The sequence below is a fragment of the Triticum aestivum genome, chromosome 3A, assembly GCF_018294505.1.
Source record: "Triticum aestivum cultivar Chinese Spring chromosome 3A, IWGSC CS RefSeq v2.1, whole genome shotgun sequence".
In the NCBI taxonomy this organism is placed as follows: domain Eukaryota; kingdom Viridiplantae; phylum Streptophyta; class Magnoliopsida; order Poales; family Poaceae; genus Triticum; species Triticum aestivum.
The window spans coordinates 213206114-213228700 of record NC_057800.1 but is presented as its reverse complement, the minus strand read 5'-3'; the positions used below and the strand labels follow the sequence as shown (position 1 = coordinate 213228700).

General features: G+C 43.4%; 2 protein-coding genes across 5 annotated transcripts; one reads left to right on the top strand and one right to left on the bottom strand.

Moving 5' to 3' along the window:
• Positions 1-6806: 6806 nt before the first annotated feature.
• LOC123061002 (pentatricopeptide repeat-containing protein At5g56310) lies at positions 6807-8645 on the top strand. Its single transcript, XM_044483883.1, has one exon. It carries the CDS (start codon positions 6906-6908, stop codon positions 8388-8390), a length of 1485 nt encoding a protein of 494 aa, XP_044339818.1. The 5' UTR covers positions 6807-6905; the 3' UTR covers positions 8391-8645.
• A 146-nt stretch (positions 8646-8791) lies between these two features.
• LOC123061001 (kinesin-like protein KIN-14B) lies at positions 8792-16078 on the bottom strand. 4 transcript variants are annotated; one of them, XM_044483879.1, is made up of 14 exons: positions 15742-16073; positions 15462-15643; positions 15164-15330; positions 14576-14883; positions 14416-14499; positions 14137-14301; positions 13941-14047; positions 13629-13807; positions 12460-12621; positions 11979-12194; positions 11836-11873; positions 11607-11734; positions 10198-11278; positions 8792-9137 (listed from the first exon to the last, which is right to left on the bottom strand). In XM_044483879.1, exons 4-14 carry the CDS (start codon positions 14793-14795, stop codon positions 9022-9024), a joined length of 2496 nt encoding a protein of 831 aa, XP_044339814.1. In that variant the 5' UTR covers positions 14796-14883; positions 15164-15330; positions 15462-15643; positions 15742-16073; the 3' UTR covers positions 8792-9021. The 4 variants fall into 4 exon arrangements, with proteins under 4 accessions (XP_044339814.1, XP_044339813.1, XP_044339815.1 ...); XM_044483878.1 differs by having other exon boundaries at positions 15164-15278; XM_044483880.1 differs by having other exon boundaries at positions 15164-15272.
• Positions 16079-22587: the final 6509 nt, after the last annotated feature.

The following is a 22587-nucleotide window of genomic DNA, read 5'->3' as shown; positions in this document are numbered from 1 at the left end:
TGCCTTATTCCACTAAGGATATTTTTGACCGTTGTCCAGTGATCCACTCCTGGATCACTATTGTACCCTCTTGCCAAACTTATGGTGAGGTACACAATAGGTCTGGTACACAACATAGCATACTTTCTAGAACCTATGACTGAGGCATAGGGAATGAATTTTCATTCTCTTTCTATTTTCTGCCATGGTCGGGTTTTGAGTCTTTACTCAACTTCACACCTTGCAAAACAAGTAAGAACTCCTTCTTTGGCTGTTCCATTTTGAACTACTTCAAAATCTTGTCAAGGTATGTACTCATTAAAAATATATCAAGCGTCTTGATCTATCTCTATAGATCTTGATGCTCAATATGTAAGTAGCTTCACTGAGGTCTTTCTTTGAAAAACTCTTTTCAAACATTCCTTTATGCTTTCCAGAAAATTCTACATTATTTCTGATCAACAATATGTCATTCACATATACTTATCAGAAATGTTGTAGTGCTCCCACTCACTTTCTTGTAAATACAGGCTTCACCGCAAGTCTGTATAAAACCATATGCTTTGATCACTTTATCAAAGCATATATTCCAACTCCGAGATGCTTGCACCAGTCCATAGATGGATCGCTGGAGCTTGCTCACTTTGTTAGCACCTTTAGGGTCGACAAAACCTTTTGGTTGCATCATATACAACTCTTCTTTAAGAAATCCATTAAGGAATGCAATTTTGACATCCATTTGCCAGATTTCATAAAATGCGGCAACTGCTAACATGATTCGGACAGACTTTTAAGCATCATTACGAGTGAGAAAATCTCATCGTAGTCAACATCTTGAACTTGTCGAAAACCTTTTGCGACAATTCGAGCTTTGTAGATAGTAACACTACTATCAGTGTCCGCCTTCCTCTTGAAAATCCATTTATTCCCAATGACTCACTGATCATCGGGCAAGTCATTCAAAGCCAATACTTTGCTCTCATACATGGATCCCATCTCAGATTTCATGGCCTCAAGCCATTTCGCGGAATCTGGGCTCATCATCGTTTCCTCATAGTTCGTAGGTTCGTCATGGTTTAGTAACATGACTTCCAGAAAGGATTACCGTACCACTCTGGTGCGGACCATACTCTGGTTGTCCTATGAGGTTCGGTAGTAACTTGATCTGAAGTTTCATGATCATCATCATTAGCTTCCTCACTAATTGGTGTAGAGATCACTAGAACTGATTTCTGTGATGAACTACTTTCCAATTCGGGAGAAGGTACAATTACCTCATCAAGTTCTACATTCCTCCCACTCACTTCTTTCGAGAGAAACTTCTTCTCTAGAAAGGATCCACTCTTTAGCAACAAAGATATTGCCTTTCAGATCTGTGATAGAAGGTGTACCCAACAGTTTCTTTTGGGTATCATATGAAGATGCGCTTTTCCGATTTAGGTTTGTGCTTATCAGGCTGAAACTTTTTCACATAAGCATCACAACCCCAAACTTTAAGAAACGACAACTTAGGTTTCTTGCTAAACCATAGTTCATACGGCGTCGTATCAACGGATTTAGATGGTGCCCTTTTTAACGTGAATGTAGCTGTCTCTAATGCATAACCCCAAAAATGATAGTGGTAAATCGGTAAGAGACATCATAGATTGCACTATATCCAATAAAGTACGGTTATGATGTTCGGACACACCATTATGCTGCGGTGTTCCAGGTGGCATGAATTTGTGAAACTATTCCACATTGTTTTAATTGAAGACCGAACTGGTAACTCAAATATTCGTCTCCGTGATCAGATCATAGAAAATTTATTTTCTTGTCACGATGATTTTCCACTTCACTCTGAAATTCTTTGAACTTTTCAAATGTTTCAGACCTATGTTTCATCAAGTAGATATACCCATATCTTCTCAAATCATCTTTGAAGGTCAGAAAATAACGATACCGAGCCTCAACACTCATGGGACCACATACATCATTATGTATTATTTCCAATAAGTCAGTTTCTCACTCCTTTGTTCTGGAGAACGGAGTCTTAGTCATCTTGCCCCATGAGGCATGGTTCGCAAGCATCAAGTGATTCATAATCAAGTGATTCCAAAAACCCATCAGTATGGAGTTTCTTCATGTGCTTTACACCAACATGACCTAAACGGCAGTGCCACAAATAAGTTGCACTATCATTATTAACTTTGCATCTTTTGGCTTCAATATTATGAATATGTGTATCACTACGATCGAGATTCAATAAACCATTTATATTGAGTGTATGACCATAGAAGGTTTTATTCATGTAAATAGAACAACAATTATTCTTTGACTTAAATGAATAACTGTATTCCAATAAACATGATCCAATCATATTCATGCTTAACGCAAACACCAAATAACATTTATTTCAGGTTCAACACTAATCCAGAAAGTATAGGGAGTGTGCGATGATGATCATATCAATCTTGGAACCACTTTCAACACACATCGTCACTTCACCCTTAACTAGTCTCTGTTCATTCTGCAACTCCCGTTTCGAGTTACTAATCTTAGCAACTGAACTAGTATCAAATACTGAGGGGTTGCTATAAACACTAGTAAAGTACACATCAATAACATGTATATCAAATATACCTTTGTTCACTTTGCCATCCTTCTTATCTGCCAAATACTTGGGGCAGTGTTGCTTCCAGTGACCAGTCCCTTTGCAGTAGAAGCACTTAGTCTGAGGCTTAGGTCGAGACCTGGGCTTATTCACTTGAGCAGCAACTTGCTTGCTGTTCTTCTTGAAGTTCCCCTTCTTCCCTTTGCCCTTTTCTTGAAACTAGTGGTCTTGTCAACCATCAACACTTGATGCTTTTCTTGATTTCTACCTACGTCGGTTTCAGCATCACGAAGAGCTTGGGAATCATTTCCGTTATCCCTTGCATATTATAGTTCATCACGATGTTCTAGTTACTTGGTGATAGTGACTAGAGAACTCTGTCAATCACTATCTTATCTGGAAGATTAACTCCCACTTGATTCAAGTGATTGTAGTACTCAGACATTCTGAGCACATGCTCACTAGCTCAGCTATTCTCCTCCATCTTGTAAGCAAAGTACTGTCAGAGGTCTTATACTTCTTGACATGGGCATGAGTATGAAATACCAATTTCAACTCTTAAAACATCTTATATGCTCCGTGGCGTTCAAAACATTTTTGAAGTCCCGGTTCTAAGTCGTAAAGCATGGTGCACTAAACTATCAAGTAGTCATCATATCGAGCTTTGCCAAAATGTTCATAACGTCTGCATCTGCTCCTGCAATAGGTTCGTCACCTAGCGGTGCATCAAGGACATAATTCTTATGTGCAGCAATAAGGATAATCCTCAGATCACGGACCTAGTCCGCATCATTGCTACTATCACAACATAGTTTTTCTCTAGGAACATATCAAAAATAAACGGGGAGCTACATCGCGAGCAATTGATCTACAACATAGATATGCAAATACTAACAAGACTAAGTTCATGATAAATTAAAGTTCAATTAATCATATTACTTAAGAACTCCCACTTAGATAGACATCCCTCTAGTCATCTAAATGATCATGTGATCCAAATCAACTAAACCATGTCCGATCATCACGTGAGATGGAGTAGTTTTCAATGGTGAACATCACTATGTTGATCATATCTACTATATGATTCACGCTCGACCTTTCGGTCTCCAGTGTTCCGAGGCCATATCTGCATATGCTAGGCTCGTCAAGTTTAACCTGAGTATTCCGTGTGTGCAAAACTGGCTTGCACCCGTTGTATGTGAACGTAGAGCTTATCACACCCGATCATCACGTGGTGTCTCGGCACGACGAACTATCGCAACGGTCCATACTCAGGGAGAACACTTATACCTTGAAATTTAGTGAGAGATCATCTTATAATGCTACAGCCGAACTAAGCAAAATAAGATGCATAAAGGTTAAACATCACATGCAATCAAAATATGTGACATGATATGGTCATGATCATCTTGCGCCTTTGATCTCCATCTCCAAAGTACCGTCATGATCTCTATCATCACCGGCATGACACTATGATCTCCATCATCTTGATCTCTGTCAACGTGTCATCACATGGTTGTCTCGCCAACTATTGCTCTTGCAACTATTGCTATCGCATAGCGATAAAGTAAAGCAATTATATGGCGCTTGCATCTTATGCAATAAAGAGACAACCATAAGGCTCCTACCAGTTGTCGATAACTTTAACAAAACATGATCATCTCATACAATAAAATGTAGCATCATGTCTTGACCATATCACATCACAACATGCCCTGCAAAAACAAGTTAGACATCCTCTACTTTGTTGTTGCAAGTTTTACGTGGCTGCTACGGGCTGAGCAAGAACCGGCAGAACCAGTCTCGCATAAGCGTACACGTAATGTCGGTCTGGGCCGCTTCATCCAACAATGCCGCTGAATCAAGAATCGACTAGTGACAACAAGCAATATGTATATACCCACGCCCACAACTCCTTTGTGTTCTACTCGTGCATATGACATCTACGCATAAACCTGGCTCGGATGCCACTCTTGGGGAACGCAGTAATTTCAAAAAATTTCCTACGCACACGCAAGATCATGGTGATGCATAGCAACAAGAGGGGAGAGTGTCGTCCATGTACCCTCGTAGACCGTAAGCGGAAGCATTATGAGAACATGGTTGATGTAGTCGTACGTCTTCATGATCCGACCGATCCAAATACCGAACGTACGGCACCTCCGAGTTCAGCACACGTTCAGCTCGGCGACGTCCCACGAACTCCGATCCAGCAGAGTTTTGAGGAAGAGTTCCGTCAGCATGATGGCGTGATGCCGGTGATGATGATGCTATCGACGCAGGGCTTCGCCTAAGCACCGCTACGATATGACCGAGGTGGATTATGGTGGAGGGGGCACCGCACACGGCTAAAAGATCAATGATCAACTTGTGTGTTTTAGTGTGCTCCCTCCCCACGTATATAAAGGAGGGAGGGAAGGCCGGCCAGCCTCTCTAGGCGCGCCAAGGGGGATGAATCCTCCTCCTAGTAGGAGTAGGATTCCTCCTTTCCTAGTCCTACTAGGAGGGGGAAGGAAGGAGAAGGGGAGGAGAAGGAAAGAGGGGGCGCAACCCCTCCCCTAGTCCAATTCGGAATAGGCCCATGGGGGGCGCGCGGCCAGCCCTCGTGGCTTCTCCTCTTTTTCCCTTAAAGCCCACTAAGGCCCATATGTACTCCCGTATTCCCGTAACTCCCCCGGTACTCCGAAAAATACCCGGATCACTTGGAACCTTTCCGATGTCCGAATATAGCCTTACAATATATCGATATTTACGGCTTGATCATTTCGAGACTCCTCGTCATGTCCGTGATCTCATCCAGAACTTCGAACAACTTTCGGTATATCAAATCACATAAACTCATAATACCAATCGTCACCGAACATTAAGCGTGCGGACCCTACGTGTTCGAGAACTATGTAGACATGAGCAAGACATGTCTCCGGTCAATAACCAATAGCGGAACCTGGATGCCCATATCGGCTCATACATATTCTACGAAGATCTTTATCGGTCAAACCGCATAACGGTATACGTTGTTCCCTTTGTCATCAGTATGTTACTTGCCCGAGATTCGATCGTCGGTATCTCAATACCTAGTTCAATCTCGTTACTGGCAAGTCTCTTTACTCGTTCTGTAATGCTACATCCCATAACTAACTCATTAGGTACATTGCTTGCAAGGCTTATAGTGATGTACATTACCGAGAGGGCGCAGAGATACCTCTCCGACAGTCGGAGTGACAAATCCTAATCTTGATCCATGCCAACTCAACAAACACCATCGGAGACACCTGTAGAGCACATTTATAATCACCCAGTTACATTATGACGTTTGGTAGCACACAAAGTGTTCCTCCGGTATTTGGGAGTTGCATGATCTCATAGTCATAGGAACATATATAGTTATGGAGAAAACAATAGCAACAAACTAAACGATCATCGTGCTAAGCTAACAGATGGGTCAAGTCAATCACATCATTCTCTAATGATGTGATCCCGTTAATCAAATGACAACTCATGTCTATGGTTAGGAAACATAACCATCATTGATTCAACGAGCTAGTCAAGTAAAGGTAAACTAGTGACACTCTGTTTGTCTATGTATTCACACATGTACTAAGTTTCCGGTTAATACAATTCTAGCATGAATAATAAACATTTATCATGATATAAGGAAATATAAATAACAACTTTATTATTGCCTCTAGGGCATATGACTGATAGGCCGGAACAGTGATAATAGAGTGGGGTTTTTCACCATTGGGATAAGCACCAAGATGGCCTCATTGATGCTTTTTGTTGACTCCTTTTCCTTCACAATATCAAAAACTGCTTTGGTAACATCATCCCACAAATCTCCCAATGACGCTGAAGAAGTGAGCCCGAAAACCATCCGGACCCGATGACTTAGTAGGAAACATTTGAAAGAGTGCCGTTTTTACTTCTTTTAAGTGTAAGGAGCATTCAACATGTCATTCATCTCCTGGGTTACTTTGCATGGTACTGTTGAAATGATGTTGTCCATATCCTGAACCCCTTCTGAAGTGTACAGATTTTTATAAAACATGTTGGTCATTTCGTTAACTAGTTGCTCTTAAGAAACGGATGCTCATTTGTTTGCATCGGCGCGTTGGTGGTGTTTTTTGTCCATTTCGACCCAAACCGGTAGAAACGCGCGCTGGAGTTGGAGAGGATACCGAGCCCAAAGTCCAACACTAAACTCCGGCCCGGTTCGTTTGGTCTCGATCGAATTCCTCCCAGGCCTGTTCACAAGTCACAACACAGTACCCCGCGTCACGAATGCACGAAGTCCCGCCACTGCCCGGCAGTCACCACCGCGCCGCCTCTCCGCATGCCGCCGCTGCCCCTAGCGCTCCACCGCGCGTTTTCCCTCCTCAACCGTCTCGACTCCCCGCGCCACCTCCTGCAGGCCCACGCCTTCCTCCTCCCCCGCGGCGGCCACCACAACGCGCGACTCCTCTCGGCGCTCCTCCTCGCCTCTCTCCGCCTTCCCCTCTGCCCCCACGCCCTCGCGCTCCTCCACCGAACACACCCCTCCGTATCCCTCAACGCTGCCTCCCGGATTCCCCACCTGCGTGGCACTCTCGGCCCGCAGCTCCACTCCATTGTCGTCCGTGCCGGGCTCGCCTCCGACGCGCACGTCTCGGCCAGCCTCATCCAGGCCTACTTTTCCTGTGCCTGCGCAGCCTCCGCACGCAGTGTGTTCGATGAAACGGTCCACAAGGACATCTTTTGCTGGAACGTTACCATCTCGGGGTATGTCAAGTCCGGGAACCTGGTCTGTGCGCGTGAGCTGTTCGATGCTATGCCACAGAGGAACGTCGTGTCGTGGACGACCTTGATCGGAGCATATGCACAGATGAAACGGCCAGCAGAGGCGGTCGAGGTGTTCCGGAGGATGCAGGTGGAGGGCATCGAGCCTGATGGGATAGCAATGCTGTCCGTGCTGTCGGCTTGTGGGGATCTCGGAGCTGTTGATTTGGGGGAATGGGTGCACAGGTTCGTGGTGAAGCGGGGGTTATGCTGGCATATACGGCTGATGAACGCCATAATTGACATGTACCTCAAATGCGGGTGTGTTGCCAAGGCGGTGGAGGTGTTTGAGGGTATGGGGCAGAAGAGCATTGTGACTTGGACGACGTTGATCGCTGGATTTGCTTTGCATGGCCTTGGTTTGGAAGCTGTTGATATGTTCCGCCGGATGGAAAGGGAGAATGTGGCACCAAATGACATTACTTTTCTTGCCATCCTGTCAGCGTGTAGCCACATTGGACTGACTGATTTGGGCCGCTGGTATTTCCAAATCATGGTATCGCGGTACAGGATTAAGCCACGAGTTGAACATTATGGATGCATGGTCGATTTACTTGGCCGTGCTGGTTGTTTGATGGAAGCTCAAGACTTAGTTAAGGACATGCCTTTCAAGGCAAATGCAGCAATATGGGGAGCTCTTCTTGCTGCTGCTCGGACTCATGGTGATGCTGAGCTTGGGGAACAAGCCCTGTTACATCTAATTGAGCTTGAGCCTCACAACAGTGGGAACTATATTCTCCTGTCAAACATTTATGCAGAGCAGGAGAGGTGGGATGAAGTTAGCAAACTTCGGAAGGCAATGAGAGACGGGGGCTTAAGAAATGTACCAGGGGCAAGTTCTATTGAAGTTGATGGTGTGGTTCATGAGTTCACTTCCAGAGATGGGTCTCATCCTTGCTTACATAAGATACGTAAAGTATTGTGTGAGATCACCGCTGACATGAAATCCATTGGTTATGTCGCCACGCTCCCTGAAGCACCGCATGATATTGAAGAAGGGTAAGACCGTAAGAGCATTAAGTAAGAGCATTCTTCGAAGAGTATATCGGTGTGTGTGTACGGAAGGTCAAAATTCAGATAGCTGATCCTTGATGGTGTAATCGTTGGCTTGTTATATGAGAGATTTGTTCTCATGATGCGAACTAACCAAGCCTTTGAGCTTTGGCTACAGGTAATGGTAAGGGTACCATCTATTAACTAACAGGAGCCCCTTACCTGCTATTAAATGATCAGTTGTTTCCCATGTCTTTGAATTTTAGCTAAGAATATGTAGCATAGTATCTTAATTTACTGTTCTGGCCTTATGACATACATTACTTTGACATGTAATTAAATCAGCTAGCTAAATACGACCTCTGAATTAATATAGTGCAGTTTCATCTGTACACACTTTAACAGTTGCTGTTTCAGGATATGTCAAATTTCTCATTCATAGTTTGTTCACTCATACACTTTTTTTACAACTTCCACTATATTCCTAGTACAATCCATCTGGCATCAAACCAACTGTTGCAGCAATGCAGCATCAGATCAGCAATTCACCTGCCGCTATGTCAAACCGGCAGTACATTTCCTGAAGCAGTGTACTCTCAAAAGTGAGTACTACCTCTTAAAATGACGACATTACAGTTACTTCAAACTATCAAGCTTTGAAAGAACTCGTGCTCTAATCCAAGGTTGACAATGCCTAATCCTAGACGAACACAGCCCCATGCTGTCTGTAGAGCTTGAAAGAACCTTTTCAGTTTTCCTGTGCAAAACAATAAAAGAAGTAAACATATAGCCTCTGAGGGACTATATGTACATTGAAAGAAGTGCAGAAGTGGAAATTGAGGCCACTAAAATTAATAAACAGTACTATATTTATGCTAATTGTGCAGTTTGTGTTATATAATAATATGGTAACATCACAAAGATTTACATCATTATTTCTGTTAAGGCGACAACAACACAGTTAGTTTTTGTAGTATAACCTAACTTTATCCCATCGTTGTTTCCTTAGTTATTATTTATAAACTACTCCCTCCATGGAACGGAGGGAGTATTATCCTATTAGGACTTGATTTTGCTGAATTCACTGTTCTTCCTTCACAGGAAAGTCTAAACAACATCCTTAGATAGCAATCATAAAGTCTCGTGTTAGTTTGAATTTCATTTTATTATTGTCCATAACTCAAGCTCCAGAAGGCTTATTCTAGTTTCACTCTGGGATGGTGACTCTATAGCTCAGTTATTTGTTAGAACAGTGAGCAGTGAAGCTTACAACTTTGCCATAGGTTTTTTCAACAGTCCACTATCTAGTAGCAGTTACACATGGTCTATGAGTTTTTTCAAGTTTGTCTTAATGATGATCTTCTTTGATTTATTTTGCCTTTGCTGCGCTCAAGTACTTTTGCAGTAAAAGTACTATAAGAACCATACTATCATCTGCAGGTTTCGCTGTGTTTCCTCAATCTGCCTTATCATTGCTAAATGAAGATGGTGGGTATGCGGGAGAAAACAGTTCTAGACCACACATAATTTAAGTTAAACCATCTGCAGGTGTTTGTAATCACTTGAATCGATGTGAATACAGCAAAGTTTGTTTATGTTAATGCATATGAAAGCTTTAACTGACTGGAATTTTGATCTTTTTGCCCACTTTTGTTTTCTAAATAATGTACTGCTGTATATGCATACTCTAATTTTGTTTATGCCAAGCCATTCTCCTATGTTGATTCCAAGTTTATAAGATATAATAACATCAACTGATCCAGATATCACAAATAAATTATTCCCAAAGCACATTCTCCAATGCTAGACAACATTACCTATGCTGTGTTCCTCTTCCCGGGGCCTGGTTTCAGGACTTGTATTGAGATCAGATTCTGGCAGCTTTAGCATGCAACCATCCAGCTTTTCTTGAAGAGATCTTCTGGATCTCCCCTGATATGCAAGATTTTCATTCATATGTTTCTTTGTCTCGTTGGTGCTGCGATGTTCTCTTGATGGAGGACTGCATAATTCTTCTGTGGCGAAATGATTAACTGCCTTGGGTCGCTTTATATCCTTAGCATCGAGTGGTGGGGGTTGTAGGGTTAGTTCACTTTTTTCGTCCTGTGCTTGCTTACAACCTTTAGGCCCTTCAGTCTTAATTGGTGAAGGAATATTGAAAGTTTCTTCTTCAGTTACATTGGGAACAGTTAGAACCCTTTTGCTTTGGCATGTGCCAGCACTTTGAAGTATTTGTTGGTGGATCCAATTATCAATGTCTATAATACTCCTTTCTTCAGTTTTGTTCTGCATATTCTCTGATTCTGTAAGTTGCCATTCTTTGAAGGAAATGACTTGACCCTGTGATGGTTTCTCATGTTCTGAGAAAATCACCTGTTTGATCTCGTACTCTGATGCATCTTGGCTACATTCAGTCCCATCTAGTATGCTCGGTGTCCAATTCATGCCACTTGTCATGGAGATACTGCACTCAGAACTGCATTCTGACTGCCAAGTATCGGCATTTACTGGAAATCTTACAGATTCTGCATAGACGGAAGAAGGCCTTCTCTTTGGTGGCATTGGTGGTTTCATCCTGTTAATACTGGGAACATTATTGTTTAAACCTATCCTGTGCTGGCTAGCAGCAGTTGGCTTCATGAACCTTGGTAACCCACGCGGAACTTCTCTGTGATTCTTCAGACTTCTTACATTCTTTGACATGTCAATCTTGAGTTCCTGAGTGGATGGATGTGAAGTTGCAAAATTTGTGCTAGCAGATGTTTGAGGCCCTCTCAAATGTTCCACTGTATCCTCGAGCTTCTTAATTTCTCTTCTAATATTGTCACATTCTTGTTCCAAATTACTGGCCGTCTGTTCTAACTCCTTTAAGAAATCTTCCTTCCTTGTTTTTACCTCCTGATTGATATCAAAATATTATCTATCTTGTAGCAAGAGTGTTATCAAGTAGATAAAAACTTAAACCCATATCTAAAATTGTTGGGTTACTCATGGTGTGTGCATGAATGCATACCATTGTGTTAATTTCTGGAATGTTCATTAATTTGGCAGATCTAAATGAGCCTCAGATCGGCTGAGTTGTCATTTTATCAATCGAAATGTTTTGGCATTAACTTCGAATTGACTAAACCACGCAATATTTGACCCATAAGCTCGTAGAAATGATGAATACCATTATCTTTTTCTTGGATGTATATTCATGTTAGTGATAATTGCAAAAACTTACTGGCGATTCTTCACTTTCTAGACGGATACTTATCACTCTTGTTGCAAAACCCAAGGTACAAACGGTCTCGCACAAATCATTCTCATTTGGTCTAATATGGACAAGCATCAATGTTTTGGACTCACATCCTGTGAACATGAATACAGCATGGTGAGCTACACGAAATCCAGGTTTATAAAACAAGAAAGTTAAAAACTTCCTTCAAAACATTCAGTGAGGCTCTGTTTACCTAGAGAATCTCTCAGAACTTGTGTAAGCTTACTATTCCTGCAAAATCAAAGAAGTGGAAGGTATCACTGTCTTCAACTTTAATGGTAAAACAACAATCATTTGTGCCAACTGTCAAACATGAGCATGGTGAATTTCACATACCTGTAAGGTACATGAGGTTTTTTAGTCTGTAGTGCATCAATCACATCCCCTAGGGCTGACAATGACAAATTTATGGCTTTGCCTTCCTTCAGCCTTTTACCAGTTGCTTTGGTCTTTACAAGTCTCTCACTTCCACCTAGATCAATCATCCATATTTTGTTTCTTGCTTTTTTCCTCTCAGGTGCATCAAAGGAGGTCAATGAAATGCGAATCAAACTGTTGCATAAATGAATACAAAAAATATAAGCTTCAGGTTAGCAATCCATCCGTCCTGTTCTCTTTCTAAAATCAGTCATTTTTCTTTACACAAGCATAGTAGGGTTTAGTGAGCATTTGGTCTCCACTTCTGATTCAGGACCTCTTTTGGCCAGGTGCAACCATGGTTAATGTCTTCTCAATTGTTATGAAAGAAGGCATGCTTTCTTCAATAAAATAAATAAATACGTTTTTTTACCAAGAATAAAATAAATAAATACGTTACCAGTGAGATCTACTTGATGTAGAATTAGCCATAGTGGAAGCTGTTGATCTAAGACGGGTCCCCACACCATATAATCTTTTCACTTCTTGAAAATTATTCACGGTAACTGCCACTAGATTTTCAATCTCAATGCCACCATCAGGATCCGTTTTAATAGAGAGGCTGTATGCAGAGATGCATTAAATAATTTTCTACATAGAAAGAAAGAAACTGACAAGGTGTGAAGATATACAGAATTAGTTAACCTGCACTATCGGAAAACATAGGAACTACCCAAACAATTCATGTAGATGATGTACGATTCTCTTTCTCTTCCCTAAATAAAATGGTTCTATTTCCTAGGAAATGACTCTTTCATTTTGATCCCCAATGGCTCTCTATCATTTTGATCCTTAATAATGGCATAAAAAAGTAAAAGTTGGATTCTCCACACATATTTCTTGATTGACTATATATTTATGGTTTTTACAGTGTTCAAGAAATCATGATAACGTTCATATGTTGGCTCTGTTACACCATTATGTAGGGTAGGATAGGAACAAAACAAGTAAGCACTCACATGACAATATTAATTGATCTAAACAATACCACATTGACATGAGATTTATCTTCTTAAGTTCATATATTTACATGAGGCCCTTTTAGTATTTGAGCCAAGAACCTACACAGGCATTTGGGCTTGATCTGGAAAGCATAGTGCCCCAGTCGATACCTGACAGCCTCATACCTATGCAAAGACATGCTACCCAAAATTTTGCATAATATTGACAACTCAACAGAGCAAGCTCTCGTGTCATTATATTGGAAACAAGGGTACAACTTATCCAGAAATGGCATCCAACATGATTGGAATGGTGTCCAACACCTCCTTAAAATATCAAACAATAACTATAATACATTTTAGTTATGTGGATTTAAGATAATTAGGCAACAGGCACCCAACTGACAGTTGTTACTTGTGCATTGCTGTTACTACATCACAGTCAGGATTCAGGAGCTGGCTCGAACTTTCATTGTCTTCTATTTGTTACAAGTGGGAGTTCAGAACCAGCATATCTTGATATTTAGTAATATGTATCTTTAGCTATTCTGGTAATAAACCATACTGTAAAAGAAACCCTGTTATTTGAAAGCAGTCCATTCTCCTTCTATCAAGTTTAGAAAATTACCTCGGAACATTCTTTAACCCATTGGTCTTGCTTCCTGGAACTAGTAGATCTCGTAGGTTTCCCATATATATCTCGAGCATGCTGAAAGTGAACTGAAATCTGCTGTTGCTCTCTGAAGCTCGATCAAACAGTACTTGAATCCCACGTGGTATGACACCCAAATCTTTAGGCTTGCCTTCCTAATTCATATGGTAATGAATTGTAACTAAACATTAGCCTTTCAGTCTGTCTGGGGTGTTTGAACTGTGAACTTTTTGTTTATTTTTGTTTGCGGAAAGAGGGAGGGAAAGTGGTGGATGAAGTACATCTTACCATTGTATAAGTTTTTCCACTACCTGTCTGACCATAGGCAAATATGCAAACGTTGTAGCCATCTATAGCTGATTTTATCACTGGTTCGACCTCAGAAAATACATCACCTGGAGAAGCAAACTATCTTCTGTAGACTTGAATTCAAACAATCAAGAAAGGATGGCTCCTATTAAAAATCTGATGAAATACCTAATACCTTGTGTTGAGCATGGGTCGAAAACCTTATCGAACTTGTATTGCTTTGTCTTGGTTTCAGCAACTTTTAAGAAAACATTACTCTCATCAAGGGTGAACATGGTTCTGGAGCTGTAACTTTCTTCATGGTTGAAAGGCCTCATACGACAGAACACCCTTATACTTCCTGGGGAATAAGGCATGATAATTAACAGATAGGCAAACCCATTTTTCTTTCTTGAAGTATACTAACCAAACGCAATTAAATTCCTGGGAGTAGAAAATTCGACAAAAGTTCTACCTTTCAAGTCCAAATAGTTATTTAGTGACTCTCTCTTCTGCAGTGTTTTCTGCTTTAGTTGGGCACCCAGTGAAACCATTTCATCTGTCATATGATAAAAGAACAATAATAGTTTCAGGAATGCCTGGAGGTTTTGAGGTCAAGAATTAGAAGTACATACCTTGAATCTTTGCAACTTTAATGTCTAATTCTGTGTCATCACACTCAAATACATTTTGAGCCTCCTCTTCCATTACTTTCTGTGGTTTGGTTGGTGTCAACTCCTTGAGGATGTGGGACACTGATTCAATCCAACTGGGTGTGAGGTACTTGTTGAACCCCTTGAGGGATGACAATGTATCCGGTAGACTCTGCATGGTTTTCCCTGACTGCCCTTCCATGTATGATGCCTAGCAAGTTATCACCAAGAACCAGGATTGATGATGGCTATCCTGCTGCTCCTGTTTCATTCTTTGCTGGTGACACCGCCTGCCATTTGGAATGAGATTCTCAAATTTTATAGAAAAGAAAACAGAGTGACGCTGTGTCAAAGTCAGAAGCAATTCAAACTAGACGGTTTCAGCATGCCGAGTCTACCACATGTAGTTGACTGACATCCAAGACCTCTCGTATTATTTTCTAATAATAATCCTTTTTCTGACCAAGTATTTTGCAGTTAGACTTGAGAAGCATACAAAAAGAATGCCGCGAAGAAATTTGAAGACACCACATCTATAGAACATATGAACGAGAAATTGGTAGCTCATACCTGCACTTCCATACCGCATCAAATGCTTAGAGTGTGCAAGAGCAAAGGGAGCAGTTGCCTTCAGCGGAACCCATACATTGCTTAAATCCTTGTTGGAGTTCCCAGGTCTCTATCACTTTTCAAGGAAAAGGTCAGTTCTACTTCAGAGCCGCCAAGTACTACATTTCCTAGGTTAGATGAAACGGAGACCATCATCATGAAGCAAGGCAAAAGAAAGGATACATTGCTTATTCTTGCAGAGTGATTCAAGTGTCAAAGAAGGTTTCCAAGCATTGGAAGAGAGGAAACTTTGCAATACCTCAATTCCTCAACTAGCTCTTTCCCTCCAAGGATCACCGTGTCACTATCAAAGATGACAGCGCCCAACTACAAACCAGTGGCTGCAATTCTACATCATCATATGCAAGTATGTTCTGGTTGTTTCAGCATTTTGAACCTTGGCAGTAGAGTCCGCCATAGCTGCCACCTCCATAGAAGTTCCTGCAGCTAACAGATCAGTCAAGAGGACTCGGAGGATGGAGATAACATAACCATGGGGCTGCTGCTTCAACTGGCAAAACAAAGCATATGCACCATACCTGGGATCTTTTGGTCAAGGGAGCTCAAATCCAGTCAAAACCGATAGCAGCTCAGTAGCCCCCGCTCTGTGCGCGTTTGAGTGTCTGCTTCAGAGAGAGATGGAGAGGCAGGGGAGAGAGAGGAACAGACAGAGAGACCGAGACAGAGGGAGGCGAGAGAGGGAGAGAGGTGATGGTGATTAAGTATGACAGATTCTGTGCTCTGGCGTATGGCGACAATATTTAATGGGTGGATGTTGTTTGGCAAATGAAATAATCACTCCTGTTCTGCTGTCATCGAGGAGCTCACCCACCATGTGCCATGCCGAGCTTTTCAGAGAGGCCGCAGCAGGTGGGTCTGCGCCTCAAAAATGCTGGGGTTCGCATCAATCTTGTGATCATCGCTCAAAACAAAAGGCCATGCCAGTATTTTTCAGCCAGCTCGTACTACTGTGCTCGCAGCAGCACTGTTCCCGATCATGTCAGCGGGAACTGATAGTGTGGTGCGTTCTGGCATTGGTTCATGCACGAGATGCTCCCAGTCTTTCTGATGACCACGTACGTTCATCATATACATCAATACATGTACTACTTGTTTTCTTTTAACCCCCTTTGGGGTTCTCTTATCTGGTTGTGATCATAAAATGATCTTGTACTGTACATTACTCAGTACTGGTGCCTTCCATGGACCGTAGAGTAGAAATGAAGCAGCTAGCTATGAATGTCTTGCAATATAATTCTTGTGTGCAGCTAGGTGTCTGCTGATAAAAAATAACCCAGTGAGGCAATTACAATTTATATTATTTTCTAGACAATCCAGTGGGGCAATCAAGCAAGGACATAGATGATTGTGCTGATATGTGGGTCTCAACAGGGAAATCTGACCGGTGAGGCAGTGACCAACTGTGGACTAATAAATCAAGGGCCCACCACTGAGAGCTTTATAGCTTGTCACCATCCTTAATTACTAAGGAATTGTATCTTCGAGTATGCTTTGCTGTCCAACACAAAAAGAGAGAAGTTAACCGACTACATATACTGGTACGCAAAGGGCACTAGTACTCTCTGAAAGTTTCCCCAGCTATGCAAGGGCTTATATTTGTTTTGTTTATGCAGATTGCCATGTCTGTGGCTGATCAAGCTCGGCGATTCCTGGGCACAGAAAACTGATAAATGATAGTACCAAGGATCTCTTTATAGATCCGGGGAGATAAGATGAACTGGAGCCATGCCATAAGAATCGTATGATCATGAGTACAGTACTTGTCTACACTCCTATGCATGGCCCAGAGTCTTCCTGGCTCCCTTGTCTCTCGCTGGCAAGCACGTTTTGAGCCCCCAAGTGAGTAAAGACATGACCAGTTTTTTTTTTTTGTTCTTAAAAAAAAGGAAGGGGAAAGACATGAACATGTTGATGGCCACATGTGGGATGGAGGATATGCCACCAAAATCGATGGACATCGCACAAAGAGCAAAAGAATGACCATTAAGGAAAATCCAAGTGACTTATTGAGATCATATAATGTCTTCAAAACAATAATATCAAGTAGTGTTAAAAAACATCAAGTATAGAAGAATTGGAAGGTAAAAAGAAAAATGTCTGCACTAGCCCCAGGCTCATTTGGTGACATATCGATAGTTGGAATGTTATATGTATTTGCTTCTTCTCATTACATATTTCCAACTGACAGGCTGATTTTATAAATACTCCTATATCAGTAGCATGCACCTTTCTCTCAACCACCTTGTTAGCCTCATCAATGGATCTCTTTGGACCTTGCTAGCCAGCGACGGTGGACCGAGGTGCATGCATATATGTTAATGTGTGAATTGCAAGTACTTGGTGCCAGAGGTGCTTGCATTATAGTTTAAGACATGCATGCATGTTGTTGGAGGGGATTTGTGGCAATGCAGGGGCGGGGGCACTGACCCCATTTTTTTCTTTTGGCTTTCAATTTTTAGTCTTTTATATCTTTTGAACCAAAAAGTCCAAATTAAGTTTCGTTTGCATTTTCGTGTTTTTCTAATATAGTACGGCTGTAGACGCTCACATAACACACACACACACACACACTTCATATTCGTGTTTCTTGTTATGAGGGCTTTCAAAAAAGATCCAGTATGAATACGTTTCAACGTCTTTTTAAAAACTTGTTTAAGTTTCAACCGCTGAAACTTGGTACGATCGAATGATAAAATCACAAGTTTCACAAACTAGAACTTAAAACTTGGTGTGCGGAATCCAATAACTTTACGGATCGCGAGGCAATCGGACGATCAGGCACGGCTGGGCAGTTGCGTGCCCCTTTGAGTTACCGCACCTTGTTGATATATATACTATATATTTAGTACTGGTTACTGATCAAACCCGCCTCATACGTCAGGCAGGCCTGTCCGGTCGTGAAATTTTGATCCAGACGGGCGCCTCAAATGGGCCTCAAACTTCCGGGCTGACCCTCATATCCGGCCCTAATATGGGACGGATATGGGGGCGCCTGGGCACGCATGGGCACGCCCGCCATGTCGGATCCATCCCACGCTGACCCACCTGACCCCACATATATTCCTCGTCATCTGCTCGCCAGACCAAACCCTAGCCACTTCACTCCACTCCCCTCTGCCACCCAAGCTCGTCTCCGGCGCCGTTTGGCCGTCTCCGGCATGGCGGGCATCGGATCCGAGACGTTCACCTCCAGATCCGTCGACCCCGAGCTCATCCCACGTAGCCCCGAGGAGGAGATGGCCGTCCGGCTTGCGCTCCGCCGCTCTCGGGAGGAGGCCCGTGCACGACAACGCTCGGACTCCTTCCGTCGGAAATCCATTGCATCGCCCAAATGGATTATGGATCCGACGCTAGGGCAACCGTCGCTGCCTCACCAGAGGCGATGCGGTCCGTTTGGCGTCCAAATGCGGTGGTAGACGTGCAACCCTTCCGTTGGCGCACCGAGGCCATGGACGCACCGTGGGCGTCATCCGACGCAAATATGGCGCGGCAACGAGCGCGGGACGTGGCGGCAGTGCTCGCGGCAGTGGACGTCGGCCAGGTAGAGGCACATTCTCCGACGCCCTGTGCGGTGCACCAGTCCGGGCGCCGCAACCGCGTCATGGTGGACGTCGCCGGCTCGTCCCAGGACGGATCTATCATTGATCTGACGTCCACCGGCACCCAACGGGTTACGGGCTCGAACGAGGAAGAGTAGGGCATGGGAGACGGCAGCGCCTTGAGTCCCGTGAGCCGGCTCGTGTCCCATGCCCTACTTTACCTTGCCAGCGTCCGGGCCAACACTCTGGGAGCGCAGCCGGCCGCCGGATATGGCCACGGCGACCGGACGAGCTCCATTTAAAGATCGCTACGTTGCATGTAATAATATGGATTTGAGGTTTTTAATTTAAGATATCCAAATGTGGATTGCATTATTTAAGGAGGGAAGTCCGGTAGTAGATGCTCTAACTCATCGGAATGAAGTGTCACTTTAGGCAGAAGCTAAAAAGTTGAATTAGTTGGACAAGGTTAGCGTGAACATGCATATCACATTTACTGTCGATTAGAACATCAAATTAGATAGCACGCCAATGTCCCTACAAATCAACTGTCACAAAATGGTTTAAAAGTATTCGGCAACTTGCCAACAAAGGAGTATTTTGCATCAGGGGACACATATTGTTTGAAACTTGTGTATAAACAACGAGCATATGAATATGTGATGGCATAATTATGATGTGGTCTCATACCACTTCAGATGTAATAACAAGTACAACTCAGAAAAAAAATGTAATAACGAGGCAAGAATGCTATTGTACATGTTTCTTTTTATGAGAAAACTTTCAATCTATTCATTTTCAATCATGGCAATACAACAAACACCGGAAATAATAAAAAATGCATCCAGATCCATAGACCACCTAGCGACGACTATAAGTACTGAAGCGAGCCGAAGGTGCGCTGCCGTCATCGCCCCTCCCTCGCCAGAGCCGGGCAAACATGTTGTAGTAGATAGTTGTGAAGTCGTTGTGCTGAAGCCATATAAAATCAGCGCACCAGAACAACAACTGCCATCGATATTGTGCATGTTGGCTCAAAAGAGAGAAAAGGAGATACCATAGGCCATATATTATAGATAGAACCAAAAGAGGCAAGCAAAATCCTTACAAACCTATTATCAAACATCATTGGACATACGCTAACAAGCAAGCATTGCTTAACACCTACTCACGGCAAGTGAATAAGTTCCAGTAACATCATACGTGCACCAACCAGTTGGATAGAACACCCCTAAAAATTATTAGCCTTTCATAGAACTTTAAGCATGCCATAAACAAAAAAAAATATCAACATGTATACCATGAACCTTCCCGGTATAGCACAGATAGCCAGTTATGTGACCATATCAAGAACAAACGTAGCAAGGAAAAAACTAAAGAAATGTTAATTTACACAATTATTTTTGTACAAATATTTATTGTGCTCGCCCAAGCGATACGTAGAGCGACATCAGCCTTCCGACGCCACCAGCCTCCCTTCCCTCTACCTTCTCTTCACATCACCGGAGGACGACATCAGGCGAAGCAATAGCAAGAAAAAAAGGAATGGTCAAATTACATGTTTATTTTTGTATGAATGCCGGTTCTGCTCGCCTGAACGATATGCAGAGCGAGTTCAGCTTTCTACCGCCATCATCCTCCCTTCCACCTCCCTTCTCTTCACATTGTCGGAGGAAGACGTCAGACGAAGCAATAGCAAGAAAAAACAAAAAGAACGGTTAATTTACACAGTTATTTTTGTATGAACACCGGTTCTACTCGCCCAAGCGATATGTAGAGCGACCTAAGCCTTCCGCCGCCACCAACCTCTCTTCCCTCTCCATTCTCTTCACCATCATCGGACATTGGGTGAAGCCTCGTGCGGCGGATAGATGCGGTAGGGTTCTCTCCCCAGTGAGCCTATGATTTAGATCACCTGGCCTTTTGTTTGGTGCGGTAGAGTGCAAGCGTAGACTGCATTGGCATGGTGTGAGAATGGTAATCTTGTGGCTCTATGTGACGCCCCCATTCAATCGTACACTAATCATGCACGCAAATGTGTACGATCAAGATCAGGGACTCACGGGAAGATATCACAACACAACTCTAAAACATAAATAAGTCATACAAGCATCATAATACAAGCCAGGGGCCTCGAGGGCTCGAATACAAGTGCTCGATCATAGACGAGTCAGCGGAAGCAACAATATCTGAGTACAGACATAAGTTAAACAAGTTTGCCTTAAGAAGGCTAGCACAAACTGGGATACAGATCGAAAGAGGCGCAGGCCTCCTGCCTGGGATCCTCCTAAACTACTCCAGGTCGTCGTCAGCGGGCAGCACGTAGTAGTAGGCACCTCCGGTGTAGTAGGGGTCGTCGTCGACGGTGGCGTCTGGCTCCTGGACTCCAGCATCTGGTTGCGACAACCAGAAAGAAAGGAAAGGGGAAAAAAGGGGGGAGAAAGCAACCGTGAGTACTCATCCAAAGTACTCGCAAGCAAGGAGCTACACTACATATGCATGGGTATATGTGTAAAGGGCCATATCGGTGGACTGAACTGCAGAATGCCAGAATAAAAGGGGGATAGCTAATCCTGTCGAAGACTATGCTTCTGGCAGCCTCCGTCTTGCAGCATGTAGGAGAGAGTAGATTGAAGTCCTCCAAGTAGCATCTTCAAGTAGCATCTCCAAGCAGCATCTCCAAGTAGCATCGCATAGCATAACCCTACCCGGCGATCCTCCTCTCGTCGCCCTGTATAAAAGTGATCACCGGGTTGTCTGTGGAACTTGGAAGGGTGTGTTTTATTAAGTATCCGGTTCTAGTTGTCATAAGGTCAAGGTACAACTCCAAGTCGTCCTGTTACCGAAGATCATGGCTATTCGAATAGATTAACTTCCCTGCAGGGGTGCACCAACTTACCCAGCACGCTTGATCCCATTTGGCCGGACACACTTGCCTGGGTCATGCCCGGCCGCGGAAGATCAACACGTCGCAGCCCCACCTAGGCACAACAGAGAGGCCAGCACGCCGGTCTAAACCTAAGCGCACAGGGGTCTGGGCCCATCGCCCATAGCACACCTGCACGTTGCGAGGGCGGCCGAAAGCAGACCTAGCCTAGTGGCGTTCCAGTCCAATTCGGCGCGCGCCGCTCCGTCGCTGACGTCTGAAGTGCTTCGGCTGATACCACGACGTCGGGATACCCATAACTACTCCCGCGTAGATGGTTAGTGCGTATAAGCTCGTAGCCAACTCAGATCAAATACCAAGATCTCGTTAAGCGTGTTAAGTATCCGCGAACACCGAACAAGGCCAGGCCCACCTCTCTCCTAGGCGGTCTCAACCTGCCCTGTCGCTCCGCCACAAAGATCCACACAGAGGGCCGTCGGGACAAAGGTCCTTTCAGCCCCCAATCCGTGAATCACTCGCGGGTACTCTTCGAGCTGACCCGACTTTAGTCACCATCTGTATAGTATGTATGTATGTATAGTATATACCCGTGATCACCTCCCGAGTGATCACGGCCCAATAGTATAGCAAGGCAGACTGACAAGAATGTAGGGCCAATGATGATAAACTAGCATCCTATACTAAGCATTTAGGATTGCAAGTAAGGTATCAACAGATGTAGCAACAATGTCAGGCTATGCATCAGAATAGGATCAACGGAAAGCAGTAACATGCTACACTACTCTAATGCAAGCAGTATAGAGTAGAATAGGCGATATCTGGTGATCAAGGGGGGGGCTTGCCTGGTTGCTCTGGCAAGAAGGAGGGGTCGTCAACTCCGTAGTCGAACTGGGCAGCAGCAGCGTCGGTCTCGTAGTCTACCGGAGAGAAGAGGGGGA